This window comes from Corythoichthys intestinalis, chromosome 2 (assembly GCF_030265065.1).
Source record: "Corythoichthys intestinalis isolate RoL2023-P3 chromosome 2, ASM3026506v1, whole genome shotgun sequence".
Classification (NCBI taxonomy): Eukaryota; Metazoa; Chordata; class Actinopteri; order Syngnathiformes; family Syngnathidae; genus Corythoichthys; species Corythoichthys intestinalis.
This window is the reverse complement of record NC_080396.1, coordinates 20,816,366-20,842,733: the sequence shown is the minus strand read 5'-3', so window position 1 is coordinate 20,842,733 and position 26,368 is coordinate 20,816,366. Positions and strand designations below refer to the sequence as shown.

The 26,368-nt window shown below is 38.1% G+C and overlaps 1 protein-coding gene across 2 annotated transcripts in view; it reads right to left on the bottom strand.

The window, feature by feature from the left end:
* Positions 1-17,384, bottom strand: part of LOC130930711 (paired box protein Pax-7-like) — a 92,269-nt gene extending 74,885 nt beyond the window's left edge. The window contains exons 1-4 of one of the 2 annotated variants that reach the window (XM_057858756.1): positions 17,072-17,384; positions 15,472-15,707; positions 15,248-15,377; positions 12,892-13,035 (exon numbers count right to left, since the gene is read on the bottom strand). In XM_057858756.1, coding sequence (XP_057714739.1) covers positions 12,892-13,035; positions 15,248-15,377; positions 15,472-15,707; positions 17,072-17,156 — 595 coding nt within the window. In that variant the 5' untranslated portion in view covers positions 17,157-17,384. The remainder of the gene's footprint in view (positions 1-12,891; positions 13,036-15,247; positions 15,378-15,471; positions 15,708-17,071) is intronic. The other variant, XM_057858764.1, reaches the window with a different exon arrangement.
* Between the last annotated feature and the right edge of the window lie 8,984 nt (positions 17,385-26,368).

The window sequence follows — 26,368 nt, the reverse complement described above, 5'->3', positions numbered from 1 at the left end:
CATTAAGTGTATGATGTTGAAGGACAGGTCCTTTCAGATAGGCCTTTTAAATGGAACTAGTTCAACAAAAATGAGATATAATCAAAATTCCCCTTAAATTTTTTTTAGCGTCATTGTAAGATTTCAACATGTCCAAATGGAACGCTCTGCTGGATATTTCTGATATACTTTTGAATAGTGAAGCAAAAAGCTTCAAGCGCGCACATGCATGCGTGCGCGTGTGTTTATTTAAATGTCCCTATTTCTTTGGTGTGAGACAGCAAGGGGGGAAAGGGGAGGTTAATCCTAGTTCAATACTCTGACGCACAGCCCAGGATCGAGCCTGTGACAATTGTGTTATCTCCAGCCAACATTTGGGTTCCCCCACAATTCCAAACCAGAAGAATAGCTGAGAGAGAGTGCATATGGAGTGGAGGAAGCGCAGATGCCCGGGGAAACGTGCTATCAATAGCTGCAGTACAACGGCCTCTAGACTGTCACTGCAGACGGCCGCCACAATGGATACTTTAGAGTCTTCAATGAATTTAACGCCCGCACACCGGGCGATTGACCCTTGCTCAGAAACCAACACGCTTTGACAGAAAAACTGTGATCTCTGTTGTTCTCACGGAAAAACAATTTGTATAACACTTTGTACTAGGCCTGCACAATATATCGTTTGAACTTCGCCATAGCAATGTATGCATGCGCAATAGTCCCATCGCAGGATGTGCAATTGTTTTTTTTTTTTTTTTTTTTGTAAGGTTAACTTTTGTTTTTCTTCATAAAAGCAGCAATTATGCAGAGACATGACTTCCTGGATCAATTTTATATACATATAATCTTCATCATTCACTGATAAACCCCCTTAGCCTGGATTAAACTTTATTATGTGAATACTAGGGATGTCCCGATAGCATATTTTTTCACCCGAGTCCGAGTCACCTGATTTTGAGAATGTGCCAATACAGCATTGGAAGTCTCAATCTGTTATGTGTATCGGCAGGTTTTTTTGCTCTGACGCTCACGCTGCTGAGAATAGCCTCTCACTTACACAACTGAGGAGTGGCCACAACACACTTCTGACTGTGTACCAAGCTTAATGATGATTCCCCACATGTGTGCCTTTGATTATACAGCTACCGAGGTGTCTCTGGCCAGATCAAAGCTACAAACCTGTCAATCATTGTTAGCAAAAGCCAGCTGCACTGGTGACCCAGGAAAACAGTTTGTTCGTGCTGCTTTTCAGGAAGGAACGTTAGAGGCTGTATGAGCATGAAGCAGAAAAACATAAATAAGTATTGGCCCGACCATAAGACGGTGTTTTTTGCATTGAAATAAACTGAAAAAGTGGGGGTCGTCTTATATTCGCGGTCTAAACGTTATACCCATTCGCGACGCTAGATGGTGCCAGCAGGGCCGGCCCAGGCCATTTGGGGGCCCTAAGCAAAATAATGCCAAGGGGCCCATATTTTTGGCCCAACATTTCGTCACAGTGTACTGTGAAACCCATACATGCAATCCAACCCATACGTCCATATTTTGTATATTAATCCGATTTTTCGTTTCTCTGCTCCAGAAGGATAAATTCTCTTCAACATATTCGGGCATCTCTGGGGTGGCGTGGCTCAGTGGTAGAGTAATTGTCCCCCAACCCAGAGGTTGTGGGTTCGATTCTCCGCCCTGATGAACACGTCTAAGTGTCCTTGAGCAAGACACTGAACCCCACATTGCTCCTGGTGCTGCGTCACCAGTAGGTGGATGGTGAGATAGTGTAAAGCGCTTTGAGTGCCTAGAAAGGTGGAAAAGCGCTATATAAGTGTAACACCATTTACCATCTATTTTCCAAGCAAGTTTGAGCACCAATCATCGTGAAGCAGTTTCAACGTCACTCCCCAGGTTGCCAGATTGTAATGACAAGAAAATGGATGTTTGCATAGATAAACGGCAATGCGCGCCATATTATTCATGATGCTCTATTAACAACGTATAAAATGAGGTTGCCAGATTGGGGGCCCCCTAGTGGTCAGGGGCCCTAAGCAGCTACATAGTCTGCGTATAGGCTGGGCCGGCCTTGGGTGCCAGATATCATTTAAGCGATGTTCTGTCAAGACAGATCTCAGTTACTCTCAAGTTTAACCAGTTTGCATTTTTTTATTGCAATTTTTTTCCTTATTCAAATTTGTTTCAAGACAGTTACAGTTAGACTTCACTTTGATGGTTAATGCAGTTATTGCAATTTTGTTGTTTTACCACAATAGATTGGTTTATTAACATTTCAAAAACCAGAAGCCATTCATTTACGAATGTGATTGCACTTTACTTAACATATTTAAATGTTCTGACATTAAGATTTGAATGAGGCAAAATAACATGCTTTTTCTCTCAAATATATTGTTATAATCATTGATGTGCTGTAATTATTTTCTGTCTAAAAATTAATTTGGTGCTCAAAAAGTCTTTTTTCAAACTTGAGTCTTGAAAAAGAGGGTGTCGTCTTATAATCACCGTCTTATATTCGGGCCAATACGGTATATCTTAATTAAAAACTCGATCCTTTTCACCCAATTCCGATCGTATTAAAAATGGCACGATCAGTCCAATTTTCGATCATGTGATCGGATCGGGACATCTATAATGAATACAATGTGGTCATAGTGGGTTAACCAAAGTCTTCCCAAATAGGTGAAAATTCTTGGAGTTTTAATATCGCAATATATTGCAACCCCCCCCCCCCCCCCAAAAAAAAATTGCGATGTGAGTTTTTTCCAATATCGTTCAGCCCTACTTTGTATTTGTGTTATATTTACTAGATCATAACGTGATTGTAAAGAAAGAAACAGGTCTCCCAGGCCATTGTAGTTAAAAATTGAGAGAAAATGGCATAAACAAAGTGTGGTCTGGTATAAGGAGTCCTCATTCAAAATTTTAGGGATAATAATATACAGTGATCCCTCGCTACTTCCCGCTTTAAACTTCGTGCTCTCAGTCCATCGCGGATTTTTTTTTTTCAATTAAAAAAAATACAGATGAGTTGTCCCGAACCAATCACGTACTCTCACTCTCCTTCCCTCCCTCTCCCTGCTCTTTGTTGCTCATGAAGTGCTCTGGAGTTGCTTATTAAAGTTAACAATAATTGACAGACGTTTAATGTTTGATCTTGCCACAGATGCCTGGAACCCGAAGCTTCAAAGTGCCGCATGCGTCAATCATCGTTTAACCTGTTAAACAGTTGCTGTGGCAACTCACTGGGTGTAAATGAGGAGCTTGAGTGGATTTTAGTGGACTCACTCAATGAAGCATTTAAAAAAGACAAGCATTTTTTACCAGGTCATCAGTTCATCAGGTCATAATTTGCACATCTTTGAAGGCATCAATAATGCTGAAAAGTATTTTAAAAAATTCTCCCATGCAAGCAACATATATTTCATTTTTGAAAATGGGTTGCATATTAAGAACCAAAAATACGACAACAGAGGCATGGATTCAAGAATAGTGAAAACTTCAAGAAACACTAAAATAATGCATCAAGCAAGAATAGGAAAGAATTCAATCGGCTTCAACAAGCTTCAACACTTAAAATACGTGACATTCCATGAGTTGTGGTAATGTAACGGTGTTTAAGCGATTCACAATTATGGGTAAAACAGAATCGTAACGTCAATTACTATTCTTCTTCACCAAAAAGACAAAGTAAGGTTTGGCTAGAAGTATGTAAAGAACATAGAAATAATCAAGATAGCAAACTGGAAAGATCACTGTCTCGACTGTTGTGAATGGGCAGTGGCGGTTCTAGGATTTTTCTGAAACAAGGGCCAAGAAGGGGCCCCATATAATCCTCAAGAGCCAAGTGTCGTTGCCATCTTTGTTCAGTGTTTGTTTTGATTAACAAGACAATACACAAATTATACTGCATGAGGCGCTAAAAACACCTACAACTACTACTGGTAAAAACCAGTCAAGTTTGTAATAATTGACATTTAATCATACTGTGTGCAAGTAAAATGAGACATAGAACAATAAATGTAATCACTTTTCTGAAAAAAAAAAACATTTTAAAAACGATTCTGAAAAAAAATAGCATTAGTACTTAAAGCAACACTAGGTAACTTTTCAGTTTTAGTCGATTTTAGCGACGCTGGTGGACAAAAGCGGTAGTGTTTTGCCTTAAGGAAGACTGCGTTTCCCATAAGGAAAAGTGCTGCGTTTTCCATGAGGACTAGCGCACACCCGAACAGTTTCGAAAAATCATCAATGAATCAACAATCAATCTACTGGTCAACTGCAGAAGTATTAAACAACATTTCTAAAGTAATATGGTAATGAATCCAGTTGTGGATAAACAATAGCATATGACGGTTAGCAAACATGTTGCTTAGGGGGAGTTTATATGGCGACTTTGCGACACCAAGACGCAATGATTTTGTTGCGGAATGGCATCGCCTTTAAATGCTGTCAGCTAAAATGGAAGGCAAAGATGCAAACCTTTGATTCCGGGCTCCAAAGCGGAAGAATTCGATTGCGGGGCTTTAATAACATTAAAACATTAATAACATTAAAATATTTAACGCATTTAACACATGTGCGGATCGACTCACTCATGCATTGCCGCAAACAGACTACAATGGCGACGTTTTATGTATATTGAGAGCTAAGAGGCAGAGACAAGCAAGTGGAGTGGACACAAGCATTCATTGGGGCCGCGCTATTTATTGTCATAAGCTTTGGCATCTGTACCACAACAATTATAACTATAGTGAGCGACGTGGGGAAGAATGACAGAAGATAATCTTTTTCTTAACACCCTGTATTGAACATAACGCAGAGAAGATATACCATTTGCAGCCGCCACTGGCAGTCATGGTTGCCCAGCTTCCCATCATGCATTTGAGCGGAAGAGTTAAGTCGCTACAGTATCATTTACTGAAAGCACAACAAAAATAATATTCCTATCGCTCAAAAATATTAATGTTCACAAAAAGAAAAGCGCTCAATGCAAAGAGAACTGACATTTCCAATCAAAATAGCTATGCAAAATAATACTTAATACAGACTTTGGTCAAACTCTATTCAAACTTTTCGTTTAGCTCAACAAATACACTAGATGGCAATATTTAGTCACAATATACACACTATCAGAGGTCTCGTACGTTGTAAAGTCAACACTCAAATGAACGTAAGGTACAATGAACCCGGACACTACGGCGTCAGTCGAGGGGCAAAACGCGCTAGAAAAACTTGGCTAGATCTCTAATTAATTTAAAACTTGCCCTTGACACCTTGTTGTGTATTTCAATCACTATCTTCCACAATGGCGAGCTATTAGTTTATTTTTTGACTGAAAATTTTACAAATTTTATTAAAACTATAACATACAGAGGGGTTTGAATATAAAATTACTGTAACTTGTACTCACACTTATCTTTTAAGAATTACAAGTCTCTCTATCCGTGGATCCCTTTCACAGAAAGACTGTTAATAATGTTAATGCCATCTTGTGGATTTATTGTTATAATAAACAAATACAGTACTTATGTACAGTATGTTGAATGTACAGTATATATCCGTCTTGTCTTATCTTTCCATTCCAACAATAATTTACAGAAAAATCTGGCATATTTTAGAGATAGTTTGAATTGTGATTTAAATGTTAATCGTTTGACAGCCCTAATTTATTGTTTTCATAATATCTTTAATTGTTAATGTTTCCATTTTTGTGCCTTTGGAGCGAAGAAAAATGCCATTGCTTGGAGTGGGCGGGTATGTTGTCTTCCTGGCTGAGGAGGTTGTTGGTGTCAAAGTGCATCATTGGCTGTCGCTGTGTAAATCCTGCCAACGAGTTAAAGCTGGGCCAATGTTTATTCTGTATATCCTGTTAGCCTTTCTTTTTTTCCTCCTTAGACCAAACTTTTTGTCTGTTTTGTTGCTCTGCCATCTTTGCAGCATTCGCGCGACTTCCAGCTTTATAATGAACGACCCTCTTCAAAGTTAATTAGTGCCAGTGAAAGTGATACAGACCCCTTCAAGATATAAAAGGGGTGTCAGTCAACACACGCAAAAAAAAAATCCCTGAATCAAACTATTTTTTAATTCGCTGAAGTTCTTTTATTAGTTATGCTTCAATTGTATTTAACTTAAAAGTACGTCCTTAATTTATCTGTTTGCTTTCATACATTTATTTAACCACAATATAACTTTTTAATATTTACCAGCGGTGTTAATGTTCAAAATTTACCATGGCCTAAAATAATATAAAACAAAACCACTATCTCAATTCCCAAAAAATGATTTTTTAAAATTAAAATTTAAGCTTTTCATAGTACAGTTTTATCATTGTCAGTGATTATTATTATTAGAGATGTCCCGATCGATGCCGATCGATGCCGATCGATGCCGATCGATCGGGTCCGATCACGCAATTAATGCATGCGTTGCACGACCCACTCACGCATTGTCGCGCTCAATCTGTAATGGTGCCGTTTTACCTATATAGAGATAAAAGGCAGCGTAAAATGAGTAGAGTGAATTTTGGCAGCCTTTGGAGCCTTTTTTTAATTGGCTAAAGCCTTATAATCCCTCTTTCTATGATTAAAAATATCATGGGAAACAATGTGGAAAAGCAAGGTGGCATTTGATCTTTGTCTTAACACCTAATGTTATTTCCCAACGCAGAGAAGATATAGCAATTGGTAGCACGACGCACAGTCATGTTCCACTTCCCATGGTTCCACTTCCCATCATGCATTTGGGATGGCTACAGTATCATTTACTAAAAGCTCAACAAATACACTAGATGGCAATATTTAGTCACAATATACAAAGTCACAAGTTTTTCTATCCGTGGATCCCTCTCACAGAAAGAATGTTAATAATGTAAATGCCATCTTGAGGACTTATTGTCATAATAAACAAATACAGTACTTTTGTGCTGTATGTTGAACGTATATATTCGTCCGAGTTTTATTCATTTTTTTATTAATGCATTGCCAAAATGTATATGATCGGGAAAAATTATCGGGAATGATTGGAATTGAATCGGGAGCAAAAAAAAAAAAAAAAGCAATCGGATCAGGAAATATCGGGATCTGCAGATACTCAAACTAAAACGATCGGGATCGGATCGGGAGCAAAAAAACATGATCGCAACAACCTTAATATATATATATATATATATATATATATATATATATATATATATATTTTTTTTTTTTTTTTTTTTCAAAAAGTACTTGGTTTGACAGTTTGAAAACCACAGAATAAGAGTGTTTCATTCGTGGTTTGCTCATTTCAATCCAGAAGGTTAAAAACTGAACAATTATTTAATTGTTTTAACTTGAATATTTGATTGCAGTGTCACTCACAATTAGTATTTCTAATTATTATAAATCACATCATCTTAGTTTGGATTGCATCTTCTTATATGTAAACAGCATGCCGCCATTAAAATGCACTCTCCTCCCACGGGAATAAACCATGAGTGAAATAAATGGAATTAATATTTGAAAATGCACGGAAGGAAACCTTAAACCCTCATGAATTTTTCGCCGCGGGCTTGTCACCATGAAGTGAGCTGCCCAAAAAGATGAAAGTGAAAAGAAATAAAAGCTCTATTTAATCTGCTTTGGAGCCCTGCAAGGGAGCACATGTGCCTGGAAGTGTAAGAGTGAGGGCTGATAGGGGATAAATATATTTCTGACTATGCCTATGAGCTATTACATCCCTCTCCAACACAGATGCCTATTCAGCGGACAACACTTTCATTAGCATCTGTAGTCCTATAAATCTTACGATGATTAGAAGATGACAGACACGCACACCGGGTTCATCTTCTCAGCATCTTTTGTGACTTGAAATGAGGACTGAAGATTACTCTGAGCTCATTTCGTTTATTTTTACGTAAAACTATTCAAAATCGGGTAGAAAAAGCACACATGAAAATTAGTGTTGGTATCGGTATCGATATTATGATATGTATGGCGGAAAACACAGACAAGGCTGAAAAAGCAGTGTCTGCTCTCGCACCCCTCTATAAAATTAACTGCTGTATTTTAAGCCAAAATAACTGTTGAATTTGATAGAACAATATATCGATATGCTGCCATAGCAGATTCATGGCGCATTAAGTCCCCAAACTAGTTTTAATTTGTCCGTTTTACCCTGAAAACCCCCGTTTACAGATGTCGCGCAACCACTTTTGTTTCAATCCAGCCATAAAAAGAAAGTACTGTAAGTAATTATATTTATTATTCAAAATGTCTGTCATTTTTAGCTTAGAATCATTAATTGATGTCTAATATTTCGTTTAAAAAACATTTTTAAAAAAGACTTTAAAAAATTATTTACTCTTATATTTTAAAGTTTTAAACAAATTACCTCACAATGAAAAAATTGGCGTCTGTAAAAAAGTCACGGATATCTACCTCATAACTATCACTTAATTGTATTTTTTTCGTTACTGCCGCAGTTTCTCCAATATTTTAGATGAAAAATAATCGATCCATACAAAGAAAAATTGAAAAAAATGTTTAAAAGAGTAAATATATGAAAATGAAAATCACGATTACTCCTTGATGTCTGCGATTTCTGCATCGCGACCCATGTTATATTACCATGTTTCACCCATAAAATCCCGAAAAAATCCAGCTGGGGCCATTCACATCTGTGTCTTGACACTCGATGATACATGCTAAATGGAGTTTTTGGATCGAAACAAGGTAAGCACGCGATAGTATCTCGTCAAAATCGTGGCGTCTTTAATTCTGCTCTTGCGTGCTCTCACCTCCAGTTAGAGTTTTGCTGTTTAAAAAAAAATTTTTTTTTTTTTTTTTAAATGCCCTCCTGTTCAAAATTTTTCTTCCCCCAGAAAATCGATAATTTAAGCTTTCCAGTGATGTATCACACGTGCAAATCGGACAATTTTGAAATTTGGACAAATTGGGGGTCTCAGAACGGAACTTCAAGTCACCTAAGTGTTTTCTGCCATATAATAACATGCCAATTTTGTGCAATATGTACTTTTCCAGATCAAGTTCCAAAGTTGGTCCCCCTACCCAAAATGGCTGACAGCTATGCACACTGTATGTTCATTCACTGCTGGCCCTCACACTTCAAATGGCAGCCAATGAGGTACACCGTCCCACCAATGAGTTTATCACTAGTAGACGTCCAATCCATTTGAAGTGGAAGTACGGCAGCAAATGCATAGACTTCACTATCAGTTGACGGGACAGCTCCTATAGACATTGCACCACAGCTTCTCATAGGGGGCCGGGTCAGGCCGAGCATCGTGGAGGCTTTCACTGTAATAAACTCCAACACGCTGCGTTCTAATGCCGGATTTAGGTGGAAAAAGGACGAAAGTTTTATAGCATACAAGCAGGCAAAAGTGTCTCAAGAGTGACTTGGCCGAGGAGTCAAGGTAATTATTATATACAGTATAATAGCACCATGCATGCACTTTGAAAAGTTGTGAAAAAAATGAAATGAATGGAAAAAATTAGCTTAACTTTAGCTAGAAATACTTATTTAAATAAATAATTTACTTACTGCCCGTTTTTTTTTTTTTTTTTGCTTTCAACCAAGAATCTAGACTGTTTTACGTTCATATCTATAGAAATTCCGGGATTTTTTTTTTGCTTTCAACCAAGAATCTAGACTGTTTTACGTTCATATCTATAGAAATTCCGGGATTTATGCATTTAATTACAAGAATTTTCAACTTAAAAAGCTCTTTGTTTTGTGATGGTCGCCATGATGGATTTTGTATCCATACACAATAGCGTAACTTTACATTCAAATAATCAGGAAATTTTCGGCCAACAGCCCGTTTTTTTGGGGGGGGGGCAAAAACTAGTAATTTAGACTTTTCTGCATCCATACAAAAAAAAAAAAAAATCGGCTTTTACATGTTTTATTTTATGTAACATTTTACTCTAAAAACGACGCGGGGCAAATAGCCGGCAAGACGTGCTGAGGCAATAGTGACATCGGAATCCAACCTAGATAAGTGATTGTATATAGAAAAATGCTAATTTTACTTTTGAGATGATTCTGAATGCTATCCTCAAGTATTACTGTAAGTTTCTGATGTGAAAATTGTGTGATTTATTAACTGTTGAAAACGTATGTCAAAATTGCACTAAATAAAAAAAATAAGTCACTATTTCGGGCAAAAACCTATGTAATAATTCAAATATTGCTGTTGATCCTGAAAATATAGATGATTATATCCGCATTTGGTGATTTTTGTGCATCTCTCGTAAAATCTAAGAATTTTATAGCCATTTTAAGTATTGTTATACTTATACAAAAAAATAATTAATCGAGATTTTACTAGGGAACAACTATGAATTTTTTTTTATGCCGCTGCTCATGGAGACATACAGTATATGTCTAAGAGAGGTGCCTGTTTTGCTTTAAGGTTGCTAGCAGCTTTGGTTTTCAAAATATTTGAATTTTAAGTTTTTGAAAATAGGCCCCCTGCTAAGCGGCCCCGCGCCCCGTTTACCGTCAACTGATTCATGCGTTTAGCACCATCAATGGTAGACAATGAGTAAAGCAGTGTCTTGCCAAGCCATGATAGTAGCTACTTTACAGTCAAATGAGTATGCAGTAAAGTTTTTTTTTTTTTTTTTAACATAGTATCAGCATACGATGAGATCAAGGGGGGCCCGGGGGGAATCATAGCCTCCCCTGGTGACAGAAAATGTCATTGCATGTAATTGACTTTCCAAGATATGAATTTAAAATTAAGACTTTGCAGGTAAAATGTTGTCTATCAAAGTTGTAAAACAATAAAACAACATCAATGAATGAAATGAACAAAAAAAATAGTTTTTCATAATGAGTCAAAATTATTTTTCAAACAGATCATGTGACTAGCACCTTAGAGACGTTCATTAGCTATGCTTAGCCCCCCCAAAAAAACACCAGAGGACAGAAAAAAGCAAGATTGATATATGCAATTTTTTCAAACCTAAGCTTTCAAAAGCGACAACAACTAGTGAGCAAGAACCAAGGATTGAAGATGAAGACCAAGAAACACTATGAGCACTAAGGGAGTTCCATAAAATCAATTATTACATGCATCGCGATTCGACAAGTGAAGATTCGATTACGATTCATAAAGGTTAAAAAACGATGATTTTTCCCTCATAACTTTATGACAGCCGCTCGTAACAGAATGAAATTCAAGACACGTCTGCCGCCCGGACGCCTTTAACGGACGCACGCACAACGTTGCCGGTTACTGAACGAGAGATTTACTCCTTTTCAAAAGACTGGCAAATAAATTTGTGTATGAGACAGGCAGTTGCGCTTCTGTGCCCGTTATTTTTTAGAGCAAGAGTGGAAGAGAGATGGTTCGTTGCTCCTCGTCTTTCAGATGTCCAACTGTAGTTTCAAATCATGTCAATTGAAAAATGTCCAGAGTGTGTTGCTATGACCCGTCTGTGTCTATAAGAGGTGAGCACACAAACCCTCTTGTACTGTTTAGCCTTTATTGTTGTTGTTTTTTGAGGTGCTAATAGTTAGCACCGAGCGCTAAGATAATTAGCGAATTCGCTAACGTGTATTTCATATGCAGAACTTGTAAAACCATGATTAAGTACAGCGATAACACTACAAACATGCAAAATAGTACAGAAATCTGTGAAAACAAAGTATATTGGTTAAAAGAAGTCTTATTTCTAGAGACACTTTGTTTCCAGAAAATGTGGAATTCATTCCACCTGTGTAAATTTTATTGTATTGTTGAGAGAAATAAGTACTCCCTTTAAAATGGTTAGTGTTTTTGCACTGTCTTGTAAAAATAAATAAATTTTAAAAAGCAGCTTAAGGGCAGCTTTTTGTTGGATGGGCATATTTCCATCATTCCTGTTGAATCATTAGGATATTTTAAATAAATAACGGACAACATTTTGTTTGTCTACTTTATTAATTAGTAATGTACGATGCATCGATAACGGTGATAATCGTGATAACCGTGATGATCGTCAATACCGTGATCATCGTTCAAGAATCGAATCGTAGCACCCGGAATCGTAATCGAATTGAATCGTGAGGTGCCTAAGATGGCACACACTAATGAGCACCACCAAAAGTTTGATGGGAACAAAAAAAAAAAAAAAACGCTCATTTTCAACGTATTATTATCAATGTTGCTGGCTGGAATATTCAGTCAAAAAGGATGCGGCGTCTACTTCCCCACTAGGTAAAACACAAAAACGTGCGCTCACACACGCACGCACACCCACGCAGCTGGGATGCCTTTGTATGTACGAGCATGGGCTAAGCTACTATCCGAGCATATATCTTGTAACTAAATTAATATTATTGCTGACACTGCGTTTCGGGGTCATCAACATTTTTGCCCCCTGCCCTGCCACAAAAGTCAAACTCCACCTATGATTCATTCTTTTAGCATTTAGCACCGTCAATGGTAGACAATGAGTAAAGCAGTGTCTTACCAAGCGATGATAGTAGTTACATCTAAGTCAAGTGAGTATGCTGTAAAGTATTTATTTATTTTTGTTTTTAAGTGGTTTGAGTACAGTATCGGCATTGGCCAACACCACACAGCCGTGTGGGAATCAGTATCAGAAACCAAAAAATTCTATCGTTGCATCATAACACCTAAAGGTACAATGAGATACTTTATCTGTTTTGATGTTAAATACAATAAAAACACATCATTGCCCTTGTTTTGTTTGCTCCAATGTGTTTTGCTTGAATTATTATGACTTTACTGTCTATTTTTTCAAGACCATGTCAAATTGACAACGACGGCTGCTCCCAGTGGGGCTGACTCTTCATCAATAACACATCAGAAATAAAGAGGGGTCCTCTGGGGGAACCGAGCGACAAAGCGAGCACCACTTGGGCCTAATTTGTAAGGAAATCCCCGCGGCCTACCTTTGTCTCTTAAGATGCCATCGATGCTGTGCTTGGTTTTCTTGTCCTCCTCGTCATCTTTTTTAAAGCATTCTTCATCGTCGTCGTCATCCTCGTCGTCCTTTTTGCCAAAGCGAGCTCTTAGGATTCGACTGATGGAACTCACTGCAGAAGCAAATCGTCATTTGTAATTAATAGGGATATTTATGATTCTTATGGTAGTTGTAGTTGTAATAGAGCAGCACTGTCGTACGTTTTTTAATGATTAAATGGTGGATAATTATGCTGTGTTAAGTCTGACCTCTATTCTTTTCAGCTAATTTTTGGGTGTAATATCAAAAACTGATCTCAATGTTTCCCTATGACGTCAGCTTTTTGAACTGGAGGACCCTGTTTTCTACAAAAATTCTGGACTTAAAATATAGGCTTTTTTTGTTGTTGTTTTTTTTTTTAAATGCAGAGATGTAGAGAAAGGGCAAGACTGCAATGTTAAATGAACATTAATGTGTTTTTTAACACGATATGGCAACTGTAATTATAATTCTGTGTTCATAGTAACAACATAGGGAATTGGTAAAATGTAGAGAAAAAAATTAAAATGCTTATAAAAAAAATTTTTTTTAATTTTTAAAGCAATTTTTCAGCATGCCATTTTAGTTTTAATCAGCATAAAAATTGAACCCAACAGATTTTTTTCTTCATATTGTTCTCATTGTGTAATAATACCTCAAATTCGGAAAGATTACAGATTCACTTGCATATCAATATTTTTAATATTTCAGCATTGATTACAGCATGATTATGCAGTTGTGTTGAAAATCAAGCCCCACTGCCATATGGTGATGAGACATTTAAGTCTGACATTTTTTTTTATCTCATTCATGAATAGATCAAATAAGGACTTTATGATAAATAAATGCAATTGTGAATTTAACCTATCCCAATTTGATCTGATTATGAATAAGATTGAAAATAAATGTAATGCATCAACACTATACTGCAGTTAGGGTTGAATCATTTCCAACACAACTATAAATCAGATGTTATTACGTGCATTCCTATATTTTAACTCTCATTATAGGCCAACATAAGTGTGTGTGGGGGTGTGTCGGGGTGCAGTTGCATTGATGGGTGTGTTTGTGTGTGTGTGTGTGTGTGTGGGGGGGGGGGGGGGTTGAGCTATGGAAGTGCGCGCGTGTATGTAAAACATAAAAAAATCCCACCAGCTAAATATATTTTTCCCTTTATCATAATAAAAACAGGACAGATATATATAATGTTATTAGCATAAAGTACATTCATTATAAACAGTGTTGACAACTTTACCTGATGGCAGTGTTGTATTAACAACATTTTATATATATAAATAAATGAAAGAGATGAAGTCATGGTAAAAAAAAAAAAAAAATTATAAATAATGCTAACCCTTTTATTGCCGTATGTATCTCATTTAGTACACCTAAAATTTCATGATTTTGAGACTAATTCAGAATTTTGACATTTCTTTTTGGGGAAAAAAATGATGGATGCAAGTCAACACATGCATCTCGAGGTTCCGTGAGAAAAAAACTGGATTTAGCAAGGGTTATAGATATTAGAGCGTTTATTACACATATTCATTTGACATTTCTTTTTACAAATTTGATAAAAAGGTTTCATTAGGACCTTATTTTTCAAATTTTGGGACTCTCTGATAATTGCTTCTTGTTGCAGGTATTTAAGGGCTGACACTGTCAACAAATTTGTTGCATTGATGTATTGTAAACACGTGTTGACATGTAATTTTGGGTGGTGACTGCAAATCTGACCTTTGTTATTTTTCTATAAACTCCTTTTCATTTGTTTTGTTTTGGGAAATTAAATATTTACATTTCTGTTCAATGCAAAATTGTTGCAAAGCGATATTTTTAAAAAGTAGGTTTAAAACTGCACTTAAAAATAGCCCAAAATAACCCTAAAATAATGTCTTAGACAACTGCAGAAACAGGAGACCAACCATAATCTGCCTATATATGTGAAAATGTGAAATTAGTCAACTACAAGCAAATGTTGACAACAATTCATAAAAATGAATATAACTATGCAAATGACTGAAAAGTTAAACATGGCACTGGGTGAAAATATATGAGGAATTTGTATGAAAAGAATCTCAAAAAATGCCTTGCATTAAAACGAAAATTAATGCAGAATCCGTTCAAAGAAAATCATGTAAGAGAAAATGAAACAAAATTGTCCAGTTATAACATCTCATTCACTACTAAAGACGACGACAGACGTCCGATCCGGATTGGACGTCTATCGTCGTCAATGGCAGTGAATGAGCTCGTAATGAAAATGATAAGAAATAGCGGAAGCGTCTTACCAGGGAGTGTCTCACCTGAAGGGACGCTGCTCCTGTCGCATACGCCTTCTTTGAGCAGTTTATCTCGAATCTCCCAGCTGAATATTCCCGGACTGTCGCTCTTGTACTGCTCGATCCTCTTCTCCACGTCGGGCGTCGCCACCTGCTGCATCGGGCCGGACGCACGGACACGTCACTAGGAGCGATGGGATTAAATCGCAGCCGATTTTTTTTCTTCTCGGCCAGGCTCAGTCACTCACCCTAGGCTTGCTGCCTCCGATGGCCCCGGGCCGGATGGAACCCGTCTCCTGATAACGGCACAGGATTTTGGACACGCAGCCGTGGGAGACCCGCAACTGGCGAGAAATGACGCACGGTCGGATGCCGTGGTGGGCCATCTCCACGATCTTGTGGCGAATGTGGTTGGGCAGGGGTCGGCCGTTAATAAAGACACCCCCCAGTTGGTTGACCCGGCCTTGGCCTAAAGGTGTAGACACTGTGGGCCACGGACACGGATGGTGCAAATCGATCGTTTTCATTCATTGGAAAATGTCAAGGTCAGTTGCGTGCACGGGATTATTTTCTTCCTCCAAATTTTTAAAGATTATTATTTGCAAATTGCGTTAATAGCTGCCCATATAGGCCCGATTTGAAAATGTATTCATCTTTAAACACTTAAATTATGCATTAAAACAATGATTTTCTTGGACTTTCGTTCGGATGCTTTAACCCTTATAGGGCAAGGGACTGTTTTTTGGTCATTAAAAACAAATTAACCCCATAAAGGCTTGGCGTTCATCACATTTTGGGTCATGTAGGCCACAATATTAACATTTGATACAAGCGTTGCCAGGTCTCGATTATAATTAATATTTTTTGTTATTATGAATCATATTTGTATGCATCTTTTAAAATGAATAAATACAATTACAGACTAATTAAAAACAAAATACACTTAAAATGAATAAAAACAGCAATACACTCTTTAAGGCCTCACTCACACTTTAAAGTCGATTTTATTTTCATAGAATTTAAATCATTGCTTGCCATCGATAGATTTTAAATTCAGTTAAAATGAGAGAACTGGTTGTGAATACTCATGTTTCAGTACCATTGCCTATTTGGACTGCTATTGTTCCATGCTAGAATCTCCCAGTCTAAATGGATTGGACGTCTAGCACCGTCAATGGTTTTCAATGAGTGCCCTATAAACGGTTGGGAACATTTTTTGTAAAATTGCATTTTTATTTTGTGTCATAAATCAATTGGTTTAATAAGAAGAGCCCATGCATTATCAAATTGGCAACGTCTTATTAAAAAAAAAAAAGCATAAAAATGTTAAAAAGGCACGAAACATTTTTTTTATTGGTATACATCGAACAATATTTGGAGTTTTTTTGCATTGTTGTTATCTTCACAATGCATGCATTAAACCTTTTATTTCATTCCGCCGTTAACTAAACGTTAAAATAAGTATCTAAAATAATATATATACCAAACTGTTAAGTCGGCATTTAAAACTGATTATTTGCTGCGTTCTCGTCAAAGCATGTTTTTTTAAAAAGACGAAATAAAATGGCGATAAAACCACAAAATTTACCCCTTAAGTGTCATTTTTATTCAACTACTAATTTCCCCTCATTTGTTTGTTCATAATTGCCAGTTTTTTGCACTAAAACGAAAATAAGGTCATAATGCAGCGCTGTTCTGCGCCCCACAATTCCACAAAAATAAAATACAATTATGAAATAAATGGACACTTTTTAATGATTCTTTAAAATATCTTGATGCATTACATAAATTTTAACAATATCCAAAGCATTGACGATTTTGTGAATAAATAATGTTGCGTTCAAATACCTTCCAGAGGGAAGCCAGTTCTCGGGTAGTTTTGTCCGGAGGCCGGGCGCATCATCCGCGGTACGGTTCCCGGTAACGCCGTCATTGTCGGCTACTTAAAAAAAAAAATCAAGAAAAACGCACTAAACGCGGATCTGAGAAGCAATTGGGACCCCGCCGAACAAAAGGTGGCAGCCACTTTGAGAGGTCCAGCGTGTTGAAGAAAGCAGGATGCATGCGGCAACGTTCAAGGGCGTGGAAAGTTGGCTCGGAATTCTGCGTGGGCCCACGTGGACTGCGTCATGTGTCAGACACGGTGTCAAGGAAGGACGACGTTAGCACTCTGCTAATGGGGGCAAGTCGGGACCAACGATAGGTTCTTGGGAGCCTCTTTTTTTTTTTTTTTTTTTTTTTTTTTTTTTTTTCTTTTTTTTTAAAGAAGCTTCAACAAGTTGCCGCAGCCAATAGGATGGAAGATGTCTCCCTTTCTCTCGTCTCTACCGTCACAGGGGCGCTGCATGCAGGGATTTTGGGCCCCATGAAAAGATATCACTTTGGGCCCCACCACCAATGCCGGGGGGGACACACACACATTTAGAGTATCAACTAAGTAATTTCCTGCGTTCTGGTGAATCTTTACACACTAATTTGTGCATTTTCTGCATTAATTTGAGATGAAACCATATTTATGGCGGAAAACACAGACAAGACTGAAAAAGCAGTTTCAGCTCTTGCACTCCTCTTTAAAAGAAACTGCTGTATTTTAAGCCAAAAGAACTGTTGTGTTTGATAGAACAATATGTCTATATGCTGCAATAGCAGATTCATGGCGTATTAAAGCTGTAATGTGAAGTAATTTCATAACATGCCAAATAGGGTCACAATTAAAGTAATTAAACATTGTCCAACAAATAAAGCATGAAAAAATAATTTATATGTTGTATATTTGACAAAATAATCGCGTTTCCGAAGTTCGAGCCTGAAAGGGGACGAACCCGGAAGTGATACGTCACACCGAGAACAGCGATGGGAGTGCTCCATACGGCCGCCCTACAAAGCCCTTCAAACAATGCTTCAAACAGCGATATAAGTGATAGATCAAGCGCAAGTGAGGAGACCCAAGTTTTTGAAGAGTTGGAGGAACGCTAATCAGGACGCAAACAATGTGCCCAGACTACCTGACATGGAATGGAGACAAGACCCATCGAGATTATAAGACTGGTAAGATATAGGCTGTTATTATTTTCATGATTTGAAGATGCAGGCATTTGCACATCATTTTATGTTTTTGTCTATCTGATGACATTGTTTAAAAAAATAATAATCAGACTGCATGTTCATTTTGGCAGATCCGGCAGCGCTCATGCATCTAAAATAATAATATAAAAACATTGGGGGGGGGGGGGGGGGATGAGTCGTTGATGGCTTTCTCCACTTTATTGTGGCAACAATAAGAAAACAAAATAATAGCGGACTGCCGCCACATTCGACCGCGAAGTTTTGCTTCTCGCTCATCTCCGCCTCACCTCGTACTACCAGCTACTACTACTTCCAGTCCCAGCGTCTCTTAAACGGATCTTGCATAGTGTCTTGTTATGAGCATTTTGTTGACAAAGGTATCGAACACACAACGTGCTTACAACTTTGTTTCTTTATTAACACATGGAGCTAACAGTAGCTGGGGCTTTCGGCAATAAGTGGCGTCTAATGGCGTGAGGAAATGTAATTTTTTCACACAAGCGAACGGATTACAAAGCACCACTTCAGTGTTGTCCCGAGACTACATTTCCCATGATTCACTGCGTGACTTCAGCCGCTCTCTGATTCGCTGCGAGATTGACTCAATGCCAACACGCTCGCTATCACCTGTCAGCGGCTCTCGCGAAACATAAACTAGAAGGCTATCAAGCGATCACCGTGAAAGAAACGCCGCTACAAATGCAATGCAATGCTTGAAGCATGAAGGTGGAAGTCTGATACACTCCCGCTTTTACGGTGAGGTCTTTTGTGTTTATTCGTTATTGGATCGTTTTTGTTCACCACTGTAAATAAGAGCACTGAAGCAATAGGTGTAAGTCGCCATTTCTGTTCAACCCGTTTTCTCCTGTTTTGTTTTGCGTAGGAAGCTAGGTTAGTGGCAGTCTTTTCTTTCTTCTTTTTCATGATCAGGGTTTAGTTAGCGGGTGGGGTTCAAGTGTAGATTCCTTTTGTTTGTTGTTTTGGCCTGGGCTTACCCTGAAGCCGCGCTTCATCCACATTTTGTACATATTCATTGCGAGTTTGATTGTTGTGTAAATAAATTTGTGCCACTTGTGAAATTGTGTGGCTCGTTTTATGTTACGCCCTTCGCGAGCCGTCCTTGGGACGTAACGCTAGCGAACACAACAACAACTATGCCACGACTATAGCCACGAGTTGGCTTTCGGCTAACGTCGCTAGCTTCTACTGTACATTCCACAACAGTTGGCAGCTCTGCTTTGACAAAGTCATCCGTCATCTATCCAAAAATCACACTTACTTTTTGGCAAATACTTGATCATAAGCAGACCGGTTAAGGAAGCAGGTATCTTCGAAGTGTTTGCAGCAGAGAAGACTACTCGATAATGGCGTGAAATTCATTCGCTTCGTGCGAACGAAAGATGTCCATTTACGTGCCCTGCTATCCTTTGGCCACTCATACAACTTTTCGTTTGAGTGAGAACAAAACATCGCCACACCGCCGTGGCATCTTACCGAGAAACAATGCAACAAACAATACCGTTCTATGGCGGACTTCCCTCGCACTTCCCGGTGTGACGTAATTTCTGAAGATTTCCGAAGATTGCCGAAGAAAAGCATTTTCGTTGTCAAGGGCGTTGCTATGGGTTAAACAAAGAATCTGGAAGGGTTACGTTAAAAAAAATAATGAAAATATGCTTATAATTGTTCAGCCATTGATATTATTCAAAAACATGGTTGGTCAACCTTAGTTCACATTTCCCCTTTAAGCCCCGGAACTATTTTTAATTTGTCTGTTTTACCCTGGAAACCCCCGTTTACAGACGTCACGCAACCGCTTTTGTTTCAACCCACCCATAAAACGAAGATAACTATATATCTTATTTAAAACTAGGGCTGTCAAACGATTAAAATTTTTAATCGAGTTAATTACAGCTTAAAAATTAATTAATCGTAATTAATCGCAATTAATCGCAATTCAAACCATCTATAGAATATGCCATATTTTTCTGTAAATTATATATATATTCTGTAAAATAATTTGTTGGAATGGAAAGATAACATACGGTACATAAGGACTGTAGTGGGCATTTCACTCTACTGTCATTTAAATCTGTCTATGCTGTCCTCACTCCGAAGCATCTACTTTTTCCAAAGCTAGACAGCTAGTGAACGACGCCTTAATAATCAGACTTCTTCCTTTTCATCTGATTTATTAATAAAATGGCCTCAAACCGTAGACCGTAGTGAAACTACAAAAAAAAAAGTACACAAGCATTGCATTAGCAACAACGTTAGCTTAGCACGCTATACAGGTTCACTAAACATAAACAAAAAGCGTCTCATACAGAAAATATAACATTTCGCTTACTAACATAATATGTACATTCTTTACAACAACCATACTTACGGACAAATCTTGTCCAAGGATCATATAAGCACAAGATTACAACGTAGGCGTCAGCCCGAGACGTCGTGCAGCCATATTGAACTGGCAAGAAAGCAATAAACCATGTCGCAAAGCAACCACAAGAGTTCGCTGTTAGCACAAAAAAGCTTGCTGTAAAACTTACCAAAAGGCAGAATACTGTCTGAGCGGGACATGTGCGTTAATTGCGTCAAATATTTTAACGTGATTAATTAAAAAAATTAATTACCGCGCGTTAACGCGATAATTTTGACAGCCCTATTTAAAACGTCTGTCATTTTTAGCTTAGAATCATTAATTGATGTCTAATATTTCATTTAAAAAAAAAAAAAAAAACTTAAAAAAATTATTCACTCGCATAGTTTAAACTTTTAAACAAATGACGTCACAATGAAAAAAATGGTGTCTGTAAAAAAGTCACGGATATCTACCTCTTAACTATCGCTTAATTGTAATTTTTTTTGTTACTGTCACATTTTCTCCGATATGTTAGATGATAAATAATCCATCCAAACAAAGAAAAATTGAAAAAGAAAAAAACGTTTAAAAGGGTAAATATATGAAAAAGAAAATCTCGACCACTCCTTGATGTCTGCGATTTCTGCATCACAACCCTTATTATGTTACCATGTTTCACCCATAAAATCCCGAAAAAATCCAGCTGTGGCCATTCACAGCTGTGTCTTGACACTCAGTGATACATGCTACATGAAGTTTTTGGATCGAAGCAAGGTAAGTACGCAATAATATCTCGTTAAAGTCATGGCGTCTGTACTTCTGCTCTCGCGTGCTCTCACCTCCAGATAGGGTTTTGCTGTTTAAAAAAATGTTTTTTTTTCAAAAGTGCCTTCCTGTTCAAAAAATTTCTTCCCCCAGAAAATTGAGATTTCAAGCTTTCCAATGATGTATCACTCATGCATATTGGACAATTTTGAAATTTGGCCAAATTGGGAGTCTTCGAGCGGAAATTCAAGTCACCTGAGTGTTTTCCGCCCTATGTAAACACACAGCGTATAGAGCAATAATGAATAGACTGATATCATCTATAAAAAATGTAGTGAAGGCCATCTTTTACAATCTAAATATATTTTTACGAGAAAAATTATCAAAGCAAATACCATATTGAACTAGAAACAGCTATTTCTGGAGAAATTACTCTGGGTCTTTGCTGTGTGGCTATACAGATCTTATCCCCGCCCAGGGCTATCAATAGAATGGACAAACATGCCAATCAATGGCATTAAACAAATTAAATCCCATTAGAAATGATGCAGACATTTGGACGTCCATGGCCGTCAGTGGCAGCACCCTCCATAATAATAATAATAATAATAATAATGCATTTTATTTATAAAATAATGCATTTTATTTATAAAATGCATTATTATTATAGCATCGATGGAATTGGGGACGTTTGGGGGACAGGTCCCATTGATATCTGGTCATTTCCTGTTGATTTGAGGACATTTTTTTTGCCATTGAAAATGAAAGGGGGAAAATTTGGACGTCCATGGCCATCAATGGCATCGATTTACATAGGCGCCAATGAAATCCAAGTACACTGGCATCAATAGAATGGACAAACATAGCCGTCAATGGCATTAAACAAAGCAAATACCATTAGAAATGAATGGGAAATTTGGACATTCATGGCCGTCAATGGCAGCACCCTTAATAAGCGTCAATGGAATCGGGAAAGTTTGGGGGACACGTCCTATTGATATCTGCTCATTTCCTGTTGATTTGGGGACACTGTTTTTTTTCCCCCATTGAAAATGAATGGGAAAAAATTTGGACGTCCATGGTCGTCAGTGGCACTGAGTTACATAGGCGTCAATGGAATCCAAGTGCAGTAGCATCAATAGATTCGACATACATGGCTGTCAATTGCATCAATACAATTTCAACTCCATTGGAAATTCCACAGGAAGTGAATGGGAAATTTCCTATTAAAAATGAAAAGTTTTTGGCAAATTTCCGGGGAACCATAAATTTTTTCAAAATTCTGTATACAACTTTTATGCCCCTTACCGTCTCGGAATTTTTGATGCCCAAATTATTTATTTGGTCAAAAATTGTAGGGCTAGATATATTTTGGATTTTTTTTTTTTAATTGCCGTTTACGGACGAACTAAAAAAAATTGCGGGTCCTTTTGAAAAAAAGCCATCGTCGTGTGAAAATTCAGGACGGCGCGCCGAAAAAACACGGAGCATAAGATGTTTAAGAAGAACGATAAAGTTGAAGAACAACACTAGCTGACTTTTGTCTAGGCAAAGGCCCAGATAATGACTTAGAATTTTGTTTGTTTGTTTTAACTTAACTATACTACAGTATTCATTAACCCAAATTAAAATAAAATAATTCTTAGAATGATATAACAAAGCGAGCAGCAGATTTTTTGACCTTGTATACATACTTGTAGCAAGTGTATTGATCTAATGTAGCCATACATTTAACAGCTGTCACTGCATGATCCATGGTCCCTTGCCCAGCCTTACTCACCAAGAGCCCAGCGCCGAGCCGTCTTGCTAGCAAAGTCACTAATCAAATCATTAAAGTCTGTCATCTGTGGAGACAGTGCCAGTAGCACTGTCTTTTTGGCTCTCGACACTCCTCCCTGACAAAACTGAAGATGGTCCTGGCTCTGCAGTGTACATACAATGACACACATAACAATATCTTCAATATTATTCTATATATTCTATGATACATTATTCTTAATATACTACATATTCTCTCACAGTTGTGTAGATATGGGGTCTACTCTTAACCACTGATATTTTATGTGTGGTGTGGCAGTGTTAAAATTAATTCCTCACCTCCTTCAGCTGGGAGTAAAGATGAGGCTGGCTCATAAAGGGGGTCAGGAGACAGGGCTGCTGAGCCAGACGCAGCAAGAGGAGTTGTGCCTGTAACAACAGGCAAGGGCAGAGACAACTGTTTTAGTATGAAGAGCTTGCTAAGAGTTTGCCTGCTGTACTGATTAAATGTACAGTGGGGCAAATAAGTATTTCGTCAACCACCAATTGTGCAAGTTCTCCTACTTGAAAAGATTAGAGAGGCCTGTAATTGTCAACATGGGTAAACCTCAACCATGATTGACAGAATGTGTAAAAAAGAAAATCACATTGTTTGATTTATTAAGAATTTATTTCCAAATTAGAGTGGAAAATAAGTATTTGGTCACCTATAAACAAGCAAGACTTCTGGCTGTCAAAGAGGTCCAAGTTCTTCTAACGAGGTCTAACGAGGCTCCACTCGTTACCTGTATTAATGGCAACTGTTTTAACTCATTATCGGTATAAAAGACATCTGTCCACAACTCAGTCAGTCATACGCCAAACTTCACTATGGCAAACACCAAAGAGCTGCTGAAGGACACCAGAGACAAAATTGTAGACCTGCACCAGGCTGTGAAGACTGAATCTGCAATAGGTAAAACGCTTGGTGCAAAGAAATCAAGTATGGGAGCAATTAATAGAAAATGGAAGACATACATCTAATCTCCCTCGATCTGGGGCTCCATGCGAGATCCCACCCCATGGCGTCAAAATGATAACAAGAACGGTGAGCAGAAATCCCAGAACCACACGGGAGGACCTAGCTAATGACCTACAGAGAGCTGGGACCACAGTAACAAATGCTACAATCAGTAACACAATGCGCCGCCAGGGACTCAAATCCTGCACTGCCAGACGTGTCCCCCTGCTGAAGAAAGTACACGTCCAGGCCCGTCTGCGGATGGCTACAGAGCATTTGGATGATCCAGAAGAGGACTGGGAGAATGTGTTATGGTCAGATGAAACCAAAATAGAACTTTTTGGTAGAAACACAGGTTCTCGTGTTTGGAGGAGAAAGAATACTGAATTGAATCCGAAGAACACCATACCCACTGTGAAGCATGGGGGTGGAAACATCATGCTTTGGGGCTGTTTTTCTGCAAAGGGACCAAGACGACTGATCTGTGTAAAGGAAAGAATGAATGGGGCCATGTATCAAGAGATTTTGAGTTAAAATCTACTTTCATCAGCAAGGGCATTGAAGATGAGATGTGGCTGGGTCTTTCAGCATGACAATGATCCCAAACACACAGCCAGGGCAACAAAGGAGTGGCTTCGTAAGAAGCATTTCAAGGTCCTGGAGTGGCCTAGCCAGTCTCCAGATCTCAACCCCATAGAAAATCTGTGGAGGGAGTTGGAATTCCGTGTTGCCCAACGACAGCCCCAAAACATCACTGCTCTAGAGGAGATCTGCATGGAGGAATGGGCCAAAATGCCAGCAACAGTGTGTGAAAAGCTTGTGAAGAGTTACACAAAACGTTTGGCCTCCGTTATTGCCAGCAAAGGGTACATTAAAAAGTACCGAGATGAACTTTTGGTATTGACCAAATACTTATTTTCCATGATGATTTGCAAATAAATTCTTTAAAAATCAAACAATGTGATTTTCAGTTTTTTTTTCCACATTCTGTCTCTCGTGGTTGAGGTTTACCCATGTTGACAATTACAGGCCTCTCTAATATTTTTAAGTGGGAGAACTTGCACAATTAGTGGTTGACTTAATACGTATTTGCCCCACTGTAAGCTAAAAGTGGAGCAAACATTAGCTAGAAAACAATTACAGTATTTCATTATGAAGTAGGCTTAGCCCCATCTGGAAACTCGCGATCTCCACTATAGGCTACAGCTCCGAAGCGAGGTCCCTTGTTAACAAACTAAATTCAATAAATTCTTGACAAACTGGATTAGAGCCGATTATAAAAAAGAAAATTTCCACACCAACTTTCAACATTTGTAGGATACCAAAAAAACACCGTCATTATTTGGAATTCATGTTTTTGAATAGGTGAATGTCGCTCATTGAGGCCGGGAAAATCCCGTATTTCTTACAGAGTAAGCTGTGACCTCGCTTCGGAGCTTTGTAATCGATATCGCGAGGTTCCAGATAGGGCTGGAGTGGGCTAAGATAACAGGTTAATTTTCAGAAGTACACTGACACAAGACAGCAACCTTCCTTGGTGAAGTACTTTGTCACATCCTGTTGGCCTTTTCTACCCCTCTCCTGTTTTGCTTTCTTTTCTTTCCTCTTTTGATAACCCGATTTTTGTTTTGAAAACTGCAGTACCATGCACTCCCGAGCAATTGACTGGTGTAAATGCGCACAGCTGCTCCCGGTCTGATCAAGGAAGGGCGGACCAAACCATTTAATGAAAATACGGGGTTTGGGGGGTGGCTGGCAATACATATGCTCTCTGAGTGTTTACTTTTTGCCAAAAACAAAACAAGAAAAAAGAACCCTTCGTTTTATTCCTATTAAAATTATAACGATTAATATTTAAATTTGCAAACGATTACCTAATGTTCTAATTTTCTTTGTGGGCCCCATCAGGGCATGGGCCCTTCGACTCATTACCACTTTTCACCCCTATACGGCACCCCTGCACACACTGACAAAACAGAGGAAGTTGGCACGGTCTATAGATTTCATATATACTAGTACATGTAAATATATATATGGCGGAAAACACTCAGGTGACTTGAAGTTCCGCTCTAAGACTAGTTTGGGAACTGCACGTGGCTGCTCTCCAGAATGAAAAAAAACACAGCTCAGAATATAATCAGTCTCTACGGAATTTTGAACATATTGTAAGCGTGTTAGCGCCTTTTTGTTC